Source organism: Xiphias gladius, chromosome 20 (assembly GCF_016859285.1).
Source record: "Xiphias gladius isolate SHS-SW01 ecotype Sanya breed wild chromosome 20, ASM1685928v1, whole genome shotgun sequence".
Taxonomy (NCBI): domain Eukaryota; kingdom Metazoa; phylum Chordata; class Actinopteri; order Istiophoriformes; family Xiphiidae; genus Xiphias; species Xiphias gladius.
In genome coordinates this window covers 5,632,564-5,647,174 of record NC_053419.1, presented here as the reverse complement: position 1 = coordinate 5,647,174, position 14,611 = coordinate 5,632,564, and the positions used below count along the sequence as shown (strand labels likewise).

General features: G+C 40.3%; 2 protein-coding genes across 2 annotated transcripts in view; both read right to left on the bottom strand.

The window, feature by feature from the left end:
• The window catches only part of si:ch211-196i2.1 (collagen alpha-1(I) chain), a 104,795-nt gene extending 95,173 nt beyond the window's left edge, over positions 1 to 9,622 (bottom strand). The window contains exon 1 of the mRNA XM_040158036.1: positions 9,343 to 9,622. Coding sequence (XP_040013970.1) covers positions 9,343 to 9,466 — 124 coding nt within the window. The 5' untranslated portion in view covers positions 9,467 to 9,622. The remainder of the gene's footprint in view (positions 1 to 9,342) is intronic.
• A 3,439-nt stretch (positions 9,623 to 13,061) lies between these two features.
• Positions 13,062 to 14,611, bottom strand: part of cacna1bb (calcium channel, voltage-dependent, N type, alpha 1B subunit, b) — a 176,241-nt gene continuing 174,691 nt past the window's right edge. Inside the window, exon 50 of the mRNA XM_040157092.1 lies at positions 13,062 to 14,602. Coding sequence (XP_040013026.1) covers positions 14,033 to 14,602 — 570 coding nt within the window. The 3' untranslated portion in view covers positions 13,062 to 14,032. The remainder of the gene's footprint in view (positions 14,603 to 14,611) is intronic.

The following is a 14,611-nucleotide window of genomic DNA, read 5'->3' as shown; positions in this document are numbered from 1 at the left end:
ATGTCAAGGGCTATTCATTCCTATCAAGCTATACATTTAACCCAAAGACCTTTTCATTTCATCAGGCTGGTTTGCAAGTTCATTAGCTGCTTTAAAAAACAAAGAATGGTCTCCTCTGTAAATAAAGAAAAAGCATAATTCAAATGCCACAGAGCCCGGACCAAATGGTGGTGTCATTTAGAGGGTGAGCTGAAGGAATGGTGAGCTCAGCTTTTTTAAATCTTTTGCACTGCAAGGTGAACATTCATGAGTAACAGTGGTGAGAGTATCAAAAAAAACCCTCTAGTGACAAGACTAAAATCATGGCAAAATGTAAAATGTATGGCAAAAAAATGATATACAGTAGCTTGTGCCTCTGTGCCACAGAACTGTATTGTTATCTCAAAACTATAAAATAAACCACATAAAAGAGCCATACTTGTGCATTTGATGACATATTCCTTCATTACAATGAACATAGCCAGTGTACTTATAATAGCAACAGGCAGACGTCATTGAGGCAAGACTTATCCTGTAAAGCTAAAACAAGTTATACAATGCAAATAAAAGCAGAAAGGGAAAATGCAAATTGAGGATTTATATCTGGACAATATTCATTGTTATAAATCACAGACAAATTATGTTTATGTCTGGCTATGTTGTAGTGGTCCTACTTAGTGTTAAAAGAAGAAACATACAAAACTTATGTTTATGCTTTTTTAAAAATCGTTTACTGAAAAAAAAAAAGAGCTCAGAAAATGACACTTTGAATGGGATGTTCAACATTAGTGGGGCAGTCAGAGTTCATGGTTTATTTTGCCATGCAGCGCACCTTGCTGATGTCAAACAGGGGTCAGTGAAAATGCAGATGGTTAATGGAACAGTATGTCTGTGTGTCAGGAAGTCTATGTAAGAGCCAAGGTATTACAAAAGTGCATCCCATGAATCTTTGATAATTAACTTTAAACATGTTTAAAATCTGTTTAACTTTTTATGTGGCAAGGAAAAAAGTTCCTGTACTATGAGGTAAAATAGGAAAATGTGTGGCAAGGACCGGAATTAAGTGCGCCTATGTGAGTGTATGTGTGTCTCGCTGGTATGAAACAACATTGCATCACCTGGCATCTATTTTGTGGAACACAAGCGTATTAAGGCAGTTACACATGTCACAGCTGCAGCAGTTAAAATTGGCCTCCTGGCTCCACCTTGACTGTTTTAATGATGAATTACAATAATATGATAGTTTAAATGTGTCCCACAGGGCAAATGGTTGCCAAATAAAGTCAGACCCTACTATTAGATACCAGATTTAGGTCTGCACGCCTGCCAAGACTGAAGATACTCAGTCAAATTCATGCCAAGTTCTGTTACTGAATCCTCTGCTCCTAACCGTTGTTTGAAGGCATAAAGACAGTGTGGTTTTACCCTGGAAAGATGAGCAATATATGAAAAAACAACACGCAACAGATCATACTGCCAAAAGAAACAAAAACAAGAACACAACTTTGGAAATTAAGGTACCTCTAACAAAGCTGTACCATGGTGATACAAAATAAAAAATTGTGAAATTTGATTATGGTGAAGTAGCATGGTACCGTGGTATGTCTAGCCTTGCACTGCTTAAAGTGGCTTTATAACAGTGTATCAAATGTCAAAAGTGTGTAAGGCATGGAGTTATCAGCTGAATCTGCAGCTCCTGTCAGCTTTATAAGGCTTTATAGCGAGTTTCAGCTCACTGTTTAGCTGTCCAGCCCACATATTTACTGTTTTGGTGCAGTCTCATAGCATCGTTTTCATTGCACTTAGTGACTAGCAGTTAAAGAAAATGGAACATCTAGCAGCTACATTTTTTGGTAGATTTCAAAAACAGAGCTAAAAGGGTGATTATTTAATTCATATTCATCACATGGACATAAACACAAATCCAAATGTATGATAATGTTGTGATGTAATTGCTGGATGTGTAAATAAGCAACTCTTTACGTTAAAACAGAGAGAACATTTTTAGCAATGTCAAAAAAGGTGATATGTTAATGTTCACATTTTGTTTCTGCTGCCCCCAAGTGGCCAAAAATCAGTTATTGCAGGTTTAAATGTAACATACTTTTCCAAAAAACCGGAAAACCCTTGTTATTCTGACTAGAGAGTATTCAACATTATTCCAAGATAGTGAGCATATTGCTAGCCATGTAGTAACACCATCTACATTAAATAGCCTAAATTGACTATTCTTATGTTGAATATTTGTATCTGGTTTCACTTGTTAACAAAGGGCTGAAGTGTATTGCTCCATTTTTATTAGCTGAATTTACTGCCAATTGTTTTAAGACAGGATTTTATTTCGACATGCTGCCAGTGATTATGGCATTGCAGACATTTTCCATCACTTTGTTGACATTACTGTATTTTTTTTTCACCAAGTGGGAGATACTGTAGCTGTCAGAGATTCACAATATCTCTGATTAGAATTATAGTTTAGCTGGTCTGGATGATGTAACAGGAGCACTGCATACTTTAAGCCCTGCTTAGCTAAAATTTGTTCTTTAAGTATTTTATTTTCCCAATAATTGTTTTTTTTAAAGCTAATAACTGACTGTAACCAATTCTAGATTATCATTACACAGATAATAAATACAAATACAAAAATGATTTACCATGACTGTTGTGTGCACTTCAGAAAGGTTTCTATTACATGCGCAAAGGGGCTAATGTGTAGTAGGCTTCGAATGGATTAGTTGGCAAGACGATTTAGTTAGAGACCATTCTGTGTTTGGAAAAACAGGCATTTTTTCCCAGCAGAAAGCTTAACTTCTCATGGTAGGCAAAGTACTGGTGTTACTAATAACATTAGCAATGACTCTGTTCTATTAAAGTGTCCTAGTGGACAAGTCATTGTGCACAATAGTAAGACCCTGAAACAAAAGCAGCTAAATGGAATTCAGATTGTTACTTTTTAATAAACTTTGAGATAAAAAAGAAACAGATGGCACAAAATCAAGTCCACAGAAACTCAAAGTAAAAGACATTATTCATAATTTTCCAGGTGAACTATTTGCTTGTTACACTAAATATGGTTGTTCAACAAGTAAGAAATTACTTGACATACCGCAAACAAAAGAAAACATTACTGCTGGCAGCTTAAGCAGGTTCTCCATGCAACACCAGGTGCAGTCTGTTAGCCCTTTTATGAGACACCACAAGGCAGGTTTTAAACATCTACAAGCTACAAAGAAACTTACAAGCGATGCACAGGGAATGGACACAATTATCTGCGTAAACAATAAGCCACAAACAGTCTGGGACTAAATACTAGATCATTTAGTTGCCTTCTCCATATAAATCTGTCTTTTTTCTCCTACAGGCTGTACTGTGTCTTCAGGCTCTTTGTGATGACTGAGCCACGGGAGACACATTGAGAAATGACACTACAAAGTAGTCACTGAAGCAACGTAAATGTTAAAAAATAAAAATAAAAAAGTGCTTTCATTTACTCATCGCTAACATCAAACATCTGAGGATCTTTGTCTGAACACTATCAACCCACTGTATCTGCCATCTGGTTCCATTTGGCTGGAGAAGAGATTGCAGACAAGGGAACTTCTCCTCCAACATGTGGTTTGCACCTAAACCTCTTCACCTGCTTTTGTTCACAAAAAGCTAACCACAAGCTGTGACCTACACCTCACCCACAACCAGACCAATGACCCAGTCTGTGTTCAGAAGGGAATGTTACATCACACATGCCACAGCATGAGGGCCTCTGCCTGGTTAAGGCTGGCTAATGGGCTCCAGATCAGGGCTCACCCACTAGTACGGCCCAAGATCATGTTTCATTGGATGCAGATGCCTGGTTATGGATCTGGCATTATATTGGCAATGACATCATGAGCTCACCTTTCTGGAAGAGCATGAGTGTCTCTGGGGCATTGTGCTTTTGATCTGGTTCGACTCAAGGGCTCTGTGATGTGACATAAGTGTTGGAGAGCGTACTGAAATTAATATAAATGACAACGATTCTCCATGTCGAGGGAGATGGAGAGAAAAAACAAATCAATTGTGTGCCTACCAGACTTCTGTATTACACTTTAACATTGTATTATATCCTGATATGATTATCACATTTCCTAATACAAAAACACCTTCTTGACCCACTGTTTGAAATTCCAATTGAGTGCATTAGCATGCAGAAAAGAAAAAATAAAACACACAACTAAACATTTAATTTCTAACCAGCAGTCCATTGAGCTTGCAATAATCTTACTCTACAATACAAGGATGTTTTATGAAACAAACAAAAAAACGATATTTCAGCTATTTTTACACCATAACCAGTAATGGAGCTAAAAATATTAAGTTGGTCCTGAGGGTTGCCCTAGGAAAGGTTACAGGGTCATTAAAATATCAAAAGGTTCATCCTTGGGAGCATGAATGTACCAAGCAAATTTAATGTTTATCTGCTAATTAGATGCAATAGAGGCAATAATGACACGAGAGGAAAGGTCTGACAGTCACTAGAAACATTACATATTTGTCCTCTTGGGACCATGAATACATAACATTGAGAATTATAAATTAGACATAAACAAAATTGTTGCAATTTAATTTTCTGTAAATCAATTAATTGAATAATCTTTACACCCTTAGTCAGGATCCCACCTATACATAATCAGGAATCATCATCTGGGAATTTTACGTCACATAAATTTTCAGTCTGGCTGGTAGTTTTGGAGATATCTTCTGTAGGGTTTCAAGTGCCAGACAGTCAGACATCCTTCGGCCCTACTGCAAGCAGGGGAGAAAGTTTTTGAAGTTGGATAATCAAAAACACATTTCTGACATCCATGGTATATATGATTGAAAATATTAAAAAAAAAAAAAAAAAGGTCTACAGTTTTGTCTGTGAAACAACACCCTCCGAAATTCCCAAAGTGTGCACTTCAGACACATGAAAAGACCGCTCAGTGTCTCTCACTGTCGGAGCTCCACTGACACTCACACAGAAGGTCAAGAGGGTTATTCAGCGATTTCCACTTCTGAAGAAAAAATTTTAGTGCTGGGGTAGCAGTTAGGTGAGTAGATGGGTGATTTTGAGAGGTATGGAGACACTCAGACATAGGCACAGGTCTTAAGCATCACAAAACCCTTCTCAACAGCTGTTATGCATACTGTGCTCCACTGATACCTATCTCATAGGGTCAGAGGTTACAGTAAGCTATTCAAGACATATGGGAGTCACATATCACAGCTGGATATGGCTGCCTGGAAGGATGGACGGATGGATGCATAGATGAAGGGATGGATCAATGGAGGGATTGAAAATGACAGAAATTACTGATACTAAATTCAAGGAGATACAGAGCTATAGGTGGGCGACTGCGCCCAAAGTCCTCCATTCATTCACGGTTCACTATTCAAAGAACTGCATCTAGTACACAAGTTGGGGAAATTGTTTCTTTATGAACCTCCTTGCCCATGGGGTCAGTTAAAGAAATGGGTTTGCCCAAAATATGGAAAACAACCTCAGACCAGCAGTACACAAAAGCAGGGCACACAAAAAGCTTGCCATATATTTTTGTCCATTTATCAGACACTACTACAAGCTCTAGAAAAAAGGTCATAACATCCATAAGTAAAAGTCTTTCCTCATGGACATATGAATGTGCCAAGCAAACTTCATTACAGTCTGCCTATTAGATTATTACGTTTCTTGCACACAAAGTTGAATGTTTGGCCTGAGGGTATCGCTTGTGGAAAACATGCCGACTGTCTAAAATGGAAAAGGTTCATCCTCTGAGGATTATGAGTAAGCTCAGAAAATATAAATTTGAAATGTTGGCCCAATATTGGTGCTGGCGGAAAAGCCAAAAACATCAGGATCCATCATTAGGGAACAACGAATATTCACACGAAAATCATTTAAATAAAATCTGATCATTAGTTTCTGATATCTTGTGAACAAAGCTAATTGCTCCAACAGAGGGTAGGACTTTAGAAAAGCTTGTGGAGTGTCTAAAATGAAAAGGGTTCATCATCTGTAGAGCATGACCATGCCCAAAAAATACAATGGCAGTGTTTAATCTGGACAAATGAAAATTGAAAAACTTGACTAAATTTACATAGATGACATAGGTACTGAGTTGTGATTCTTCAAGGACTGATGGGGGCAGTATAATAACTCTACAAGTATTCTAGTCTGATGTCAAAAGCAAAGAGCTGAAGGAGAAGGCAGACAAAGCCAAAAAAAAAACCCAGAGTCATGTATGGAGATATTTTGCATTTGAGGTGGATCAGCGACATGTTATAGATATGCAAACAGTGTCAAAGAGCATTTCGAACAAAAGGAGAAACACCTCAAACTTATCTAATCACCTTAAAGACAGGCATCTGTATCTGTACTCAAGGTGAGGTTTTTTTTGGTTTGCAAATAAGAGTTTTTGTTGAAATGCATTCATTTAATTTTTTCTTTTTTCGTGGAATTGAGAATTGTGAAATTTCAAAAGTACTGGTATCCTGGAACCGAATTTCTGGTATCATGACATTCCTATTTAATACACCATTTAATTTATTTATTTATTTTTCTAAAAGTGGCTACAATGCGCACAGTGTCACAAAGACACTGGAATTCATCCTCCATCCATCAAGTTTCATTGAAATCTGATATAGTATACACATTTTCCTCTTAACTGTAGAGTTGGATTGACTAAAAAAAAAAAATCACCATTCTTATGACTCACTTTCGGTGGGGCAGAAAACTATATGGAACCTCCACACGTCAGACGGGATTAAAGGTGAATACTGCACATAGCACAAAAAGACAGAGGCTTCAGTCAAATCAGAGCTGGTTTGACGGTGACACCTTTGTAGAACAGATAAATGACCCGCAGAAGAATTTTTTAAACATAATTGTGTGAATGAATGCAATTCATCAAACCCGAGGAAAAGGAATGCTTCAGGTACAGTATATGTGATTCACTGCAGTCATAAAGTGTTCAAATATGCAGGTGAGTGACTCCTGCACAACAGCTCACAGTGAATACCTGGTTGATTCTGCCATTCCCTCTTTATTCTGCTCTCTTCCTTGAAGTTCAACTACAATATACATTACTATAATCCTGGAGGATGGATTTCTTCCAAGTCACCTGTATTCGTTGCATCTTGGAATCAAAATTGGTTCATCTTGCCAATATCGAAACAAGTTCCCAAACTATACACATTAAATGAGGATCGGATAACATGGCTTTGTAAACCAAATGTGTAAAGGGTAACTGTAGCTCACTCACAGAGACGTCGGCATGCATGCATGCCCACCTCTCAAAATCCCAACAGGTCTTTTATAGACATTCATCAGGTTAAGATTCATGAAAGGTAAATAAATCTAACCTGATAGAGGTCTACTGACAAAAATTCCACAACTAAATAAAGTGAGTAAAGGACCAACAGGGCCCTACTCAGTTTTTGGTACTATGCATTTGTCTTTCAAAAATGATGTCCAAAAACTTTGTGTTAATTTTTGATCGTTGATGGTTTCATTGCAAACATACAAAAAAAGCACAAAACTGTATGTACAGTACAGGACTGCTGCAGTAAACCAAATCCCTCAAATAAGCTCCACAGCACCACATCTCAAATTGTCTCAGGATAATCTCACTGTCACTTAGAGTTTTATGTGTTGATTCACTATATCTGCAGAAATCAAACTCTGCCATCTACAGTAACTCTCTGACAACACAGTGAAAACATTCACCATACTGGACTCAATCAACACACTGTAGGATTTGTCTGTCACCTCGCCAGTCTAATCCAAACTCTCAGCTGGTTCCCTGATCTCTGACATTTCTGTTTGGATCTCCTTTGTGGCTCTAACATACAGATGATAGGAGCGGAGGAATGTGAAAAAACCCAAACTGGAGAATAAACAATGTGTGGTGTGATGATGAGCGATCCAGACATGACATACTCGGGCGCCTTGCAGATCTCCAATCTAAGATCAGTTTCAACAGATCATGGATGGATTAACCAAGTCCAATACGGCTCAGAAAGACGATGAAAACCTACAACATGTATGCTGGTCTCACTGTATCAACAGTCCTGATAAAACAGAGGAGATCCAGACACTGCAAACACTGATGAGACAATGGAGTTGGCTGTGGAAGATGATTTTGTAGTTAACTAAGTGTGCTTAGCACAATAAAAGCAATCCAGCAAGTCCAAACATCTATTCTGAGCCATGTAAAGGGAAACATATCAATCAACAGATGTCAGGACTGGTCGTCTTTAATTTAATGCACTACCGGATATGAGATGCAACTTTGGTTTGTAACAGTTAATGTAATTTTTAGTTGCAGCATCGGTGAATCATTTTACAGCGTGAGTTGTCCATTACTAATTTGTTTTAAGGCTTCAAATTTATGAGACTTGTTGATGTTGAATAAATAACAGCAGGCTGTGAGATTTAATTACAAAAGTGCTCTAAAAACATTATTCTTAATTAGTGTTTCCATCTTTAAGAAGCTGTTATAGTAATTGAAAGAGTCCTTAAGTGGCTTGTAGTGAAAATAGGTGAGTTTAGTCTTGTGTTTGGGGTTCACTCTCACACCGGAGAGCGATTAGAGGAAAATATAAAGAGAGTTACAGCATCAAGTTTGGACTGACTGAGGCTGCTGAGTGTCAGAGGAGCGGCTGAGCAAGAACTGCATCAGGACCCAGGCTGCACCGAATAAACGATGCCGTGAGCTCCAGGTGATAAAATCCTATTTATACATCAGCCTGCTGCTGCGACTGTTTGTAGAAGAGCCTTCGCAGCTTTTAATTTGAATAGGTTGATATAACATAACATTAGATTTCGGTGGATACTTCAGGCTTTTAAGTCTACAGGAGAAATGTATATTTTGCACAAGTATTCACATTAAACAGGTTTGTTGATTCTGAATCTCAAAACCCTATACAGTAGTATCGGGGCTTCATGGAGCTTACGGGCAACCAGCCAACACAGGAAACGAACTTTTTTCATGCTAACTCGCCACTATTAGCTAATGAAGATTACAGCAGCTAAACTTCATTCGTTTGCCAGTCACTCCATTTAGAAGCTAAGTTGGGGGACGTTACTTGCAGTCTGTGTTGCGGGGAAAAATCTTAAGAAACTGGTTCATTTGAATTAAACTGACTAATTCCCCGAATTGGCCCAGTTTCCAGTGTGAAAGCAGAAGGGCAAATCTTATATTGGCACAAAAAGTTGCTGTCTTTGGCAGGAAGTATCTGTCGCCCTTTCCATGGTAAAAATCGTGGTAAAGTACCGTGCTTGTTCTGCATCGGTACTTCACTCCAAATGCTATGAGGCGCCACAGGTGTTACAAGCACTCCTACCTGTCAGCAGCATCCCGGAGCCGGACGCGCCTCCGAGATCCGCCGGTGCATCGTCAGGCGAGGCGGTGCTCGTCCTTAGGAGCCACAGAAGGCTGAATGTCCATTTTAACGGCCAGCGGAACATCTTCCCGATTTAGTCACCTTTGCCACCGAAGCTTGGCGACCGGCAAAAAGGACAAGTGTCAGGGTGTGCTGTCGACGTAGAACGAGCTCCGGTTAAAGAAAAGTAAACGTGAGGACCATTTTTGAACTTTTTCTCTTAAGGTGTGAAGTTTTAGCTGGAGCGGGATACAGAGAAACTGACTTTTCACCCTCTTCACCCTCTTCACCCCTTCTTCTTCTTCTCCTCCTCCTCCTCCTCCTCCTCAGTGGCTAGCGGCTTCTCTCCTCCGGCAGCTGCGTCACCGCACTGGGGCGCTAAACGTGCCACCACCGGCCCCGCCCCTTCCCCCCCAACGTGGACCAATTACATTCCTGCGCGGCCTCCACCCGTTCCGTCGCGAAAGCCTGTCCGAAATTAGTCTGCGATTAGCTCCGTTTTATTGGGACAGACCAGTTTTCTTAGTCTCTAAAAGATGTTTGGGCCTTTCATTGTTCCAGTCTAATTGTAATGTAGCATGAGGGGGACACATAATGTAGGTGAGGGGCCAACACGGAGTCACAAAATGTTCTCCTGCTCGCGGTGAACTGTCCCTATGCGACGCATTGTCATGTCTGCACAGGTCTCATCGCACAAGCCCGCACTCCCGCGCGCCGTGCCTTCTGCACCTCCAGCTCAGCCTCCAGCTCCTCGTGCGCATTCGTTCGACCTGCCGCTGTGGGGGCCGGGCCTGCGCGCGAGTGAACCGGAACAGTGGACTCCTGTGGCAGAGAAGTGAAACGGTGAAAAGCTTGACGGCCCTTATGAAGCTCCCATGAGCTGGGAAGGAACCGCGGAGCCGGCTGACAGCTTAGCGCGGGTCGGTCACCACGAGGGAGCCCTTTCTCCACACAGGTAGTAACAGGACCCATTTTTAATACCCAGATTCCAATTGTGGCTGCTTTTATTTGGTGACATCCTCAGGGTCGTGTTGTCAGACCTGATGGAATGAAAAGGTAACACATGAGGTCATTTCATTTTCAAGTTTATCTGGCAATACTCCAGTTTTGTTTTTAAATGTAAAACGTTATTTAGTTATTTGTGACCTGCTACTTAAAAAATGGCAGAAGGCTGCACCCAACAAGATTGAAAAGGAATATGGAGTATCAGATTTGAAACTGGACTCAGGTTTAATAAGATGCAGACAAAACCCAACCGTAACCATGAGACATTTCAAAGAAAATATTCAGAAATCTACATCCTGCAGTTTCATAATCATACCTCTTTATTCAAGGACTTATATTCATACAAAATCTATAGGTACAGTCAAAATGACTGTGGGAGAGACAGTCAAGTAACAGATCAGGCAGCGAAGGATTCGGCCAGTCCAGAACCTCTTTTCTGAGAAAGAGCCCTCTTTCCACTTTGGTCGTTCTGTGATAAAATATTATTCAAGCTCGTGGTTTTTTTTTGTTTGTTTGTTTGTTTGTTTTGTGGTTTTTTTTGTGTTTTTTTGGTTGTTTTTTTTAATATATATTCTTAACCTGAAACAGATACATGTGTATTTACATAATCAGAAAATACAACCAGGAAACAAATTGTACAAATCATGGACTTAGTGAAGTCAAACAATGCCTCTTTTTTTGACATGCAAATTTTCTTTTCAGAACATGCAAACGGGACATGTCTGGAGGGGGGTGGCCACTGTAAAACTGGAAGAGGAAAACTTGGCACCCTGTGTATGTGGGGCTTGTTGGAGGTCTGAAAATGTAGGATCTTTTTTCGAAATCTACCGTAGAGATGAACACAAATCTCTTTTCCAATATGGCAACTTACAGAAACGTTTAAAGACAATAAGATGACAAGCAATCTATTCTGTTACCTTTACAAAGAGCAGAGCCACACCTTCAGTTAGACCTTACTGCTTTAAATTCTGAAATGTCTCCTTTTAGTTGATCCATCAAATAGACCGCACAAATATGAGACCACAGGAAATAAATTAAAACACGAGGAAACAATCAGACTTGGATCAGATAATATTTGCAAATAATTTACATGGTCTTTAACCTGCTTAGAGCTGAGCCAGGACAATACGATGAGCACCAAGACAATTAAACACGTAGATGTCTGTTATTTTTACCTAATCTGTGTTTTGATTAAAAATACATATATCGATAGATAAATCTTGGACAGATGTGAAAAAAAACCTTTTCAAAAAAGCTCTAACTCAAAATTTTGAGATATCCTTTAAAGAAATCATTGATCCACATCAAAAAAAATGTTAACCTGTTAAATTAATCATATCTGTTGAAATATTCACCTGGCCAAAATTTAATTAAAGTCTGCTGAGAAATGCTGCTAACTAATAAATAATAAACCGCAAAACTACTGAGCCTTTGTTACGACATAAAACGATATAATTGCGACCTGTTTACAAAGATTTGCGTCTTCAGTAGGAACTAATGGACCTGGAGCAGAGTGGCACAGACAGGGTAGGGAGAGAGATGGTTTGGGTCTTTTCATGGGGTTTGTTGACTGTAACAAAAATACAGAATATTGCCAGTCTTATCATTTATGTAGATATGTTCATCCAGTGGGAAGAGGGAAAGAGTCCGAGTATAGCTAACCTGTTGCGTTAGCCTGGCAGGCTAATGGTCAGTAACAGACTAAATATGGCACAAATATAGCCTCAGGTCTCTGATCTGGCAGTACCAGCTGGGTTTAGCCGGTGCAGAGCCAAAGGAGGTGGGTATGGGCCTGCTGCGGGTCTTAGTTTTAGGCCTGTGCAGAACTCTAGCAATGACAGAAACATTTTTCAGCCTTTTGTGGTGCACAGAATACCTGACGTCTGGTTCCGTGAACATTTTAAAAACCACTGAAAATTATTTAAAAATACAACTTGACCCAAGTCTGGGAAGAACACCGTTTTCTGTTTTGGGTGGTTCCATCTGGGTAGGCCTCATGCAGTCGACTTCCCAACCTCAAGAATGCCCTGTGATTCACATATATCAGCTGGAATACGATTTTGTGCCTCAGTGTGTTTTCAGTTAACTGTACATCATATAGTTACAATTTACAACTCTTCACACACAAATGTAAAATTTGGTCGCAGTCACACTAAAGCCTGAACCTGGAGATTCCAGAGGGTAAAGCTACAGGGCAGGTGAAGTGTCGTCTTGTTGCATAGCCCTACTTTAAGTCAACAGTCAGCAGCAGCAACAACACAACTCTTTATTGTACCTGTGAATACACACACAGGTAACCTCGCCTACAAACCCTCACACAATACTGCTCTCAGTGGAAAGAGGTGAGAAGAAAGGAAACCCGTGAATTTTGAGAAAATATGGCAGAGATGAGATATATACTGTATGCTTTAGGAGGCAGGTGTGTCTGTTTATGATAAATATTTGCTGATTATTAATCAAAAAATGTCACTTTTCTCCATTCAGAGACCATTTCTACCAACTGACTGGCAGTATATTTGAAAGGGAAAGGCAGATGCTTACCGCACATCCTTAAGCAAAAGTACAGACACATTTTTTGACAAGTTCAAGACCCTGGCATGCACTACATTGCTTACTTTGCATCTGTAATTCTGTTTTACCTACCACAAGATTCGGTACAAAAAAAGAGAGGATTTTTTTTTTTTTTTTGCATTCTGTCCTTTATACCAGATTCAAACAAGAGCTTTGTTCTGTCCACTTTTTCTCAGCTGTGTACATACTTACATCACTTCAAGTCCATCTGACCCAAAGCCAGGCTGCATCTCAATACATCTTGGGAAACGAGGCACTTAGTATTCAGCCACATAACGTCAGAAAAGAGTTGATCCAGTCCCTATGTGCACTCCAGAAATTTACAAAACAATTTACAAAACCTGATCATTAAAACTCTAGCTCCATTCTAACCAATCCCATTGTTTGATTTTAGTCATATTAATTACTGTGTCTAGTAAGTGTCATGTCAGAAGTTAAGGACCTAGATACATTTGTTTTCCTAATCTCTCTTGTCGTCAGAATTTGGTGATAACCCCGAATAGCTGATGAAGAAAAAAATCAAACGAGAGGAAAATAATTTGGTGGTAGCATCAGTATGATCAAGTTATAACTCTTCTCTAACCTACATGGCCAACATAAACAAAATGAAACATACAATAATAAAAACAGTGTTGTGAGCAGCCATATTAATACCAGGAATGAGGCATTCAGATTAGTGTGAAACACAGTTCCTAGTTTCATTCAGAAAGAATGAGGGGATTTTGGCTTTTGTCTTACGCTCCAACACTGATTTTACTGGCCAAGGCAAAATACTTAAGGGTCTTCACGTGTGGTATAATATCAGTGCAAGTAAAAGGGGGTACAAAAAGTCATCAGTGTCTTTTTTCCTTAAAGAGTTTGTTGTATAAAAAAGGAGATTAACACTACAAAGCTGGAATGATTTCTGATCCCCTTTTACAGCACTTTCCACTGGCGTTTTCTTCAATATCTTTCCTTTTGTGTCAGTCCTCTGGCTTCCTATCAGCTCATTGGTCCTGATATGAGCTCTGTACAACACCGATAAGCTGCGTCGTTCTCAACTAACATCAAAATCTTTCCAAAGTGTTCCACCATGTTAGCACCAGTCCTCGTCTTCCCTCTCCCTGAGACTTCCTGGTCCTCTGCTCCCGGAGCCAGACACAGAGTTGACCCCGAGGGTGAAGTGGTACCCATTTGGCACCACCGCTGCCCGGCCCTGTGTGACGGGCACTGTGATTGGCGCAGCAGCAGTTCCCTGTGAAGCTGAGGCTGTAGTTGAGGCGGTGGTTCTGGCGGAGCGTCCCCCTCCGTGGCTGCTCACAGCGTCCTGGAAGTCCTCTGTCTCTTCAAGGAGGGCCTGTCGAGCAGCGTCCTGCTGTTGCCGGTTTAAATTAGGGTCCGAACTGATGCGGGTGACCGGTATCGGGGACTCATTGTGGCCCCCGGGTAAGCGATCTTGCTCTGAAAGGCCACGGCTGAAGCGAGTCTGGTTCCCTGACGCAGCGGTGCTGGAACTGGACAGGAGAGGCGAGGAGTTGGCGGTCTTGTAGGCCACGGCAGGACGAGGAGTGAGTGGCGTCTGTGGCAGCTGCCGGCGACCACGGCCCGGTGTGCTCAGACCAGTGGAGAGTGTTACAGGGCCAGCTTTAACCACGCTGCTACCATGCTGAGGAAA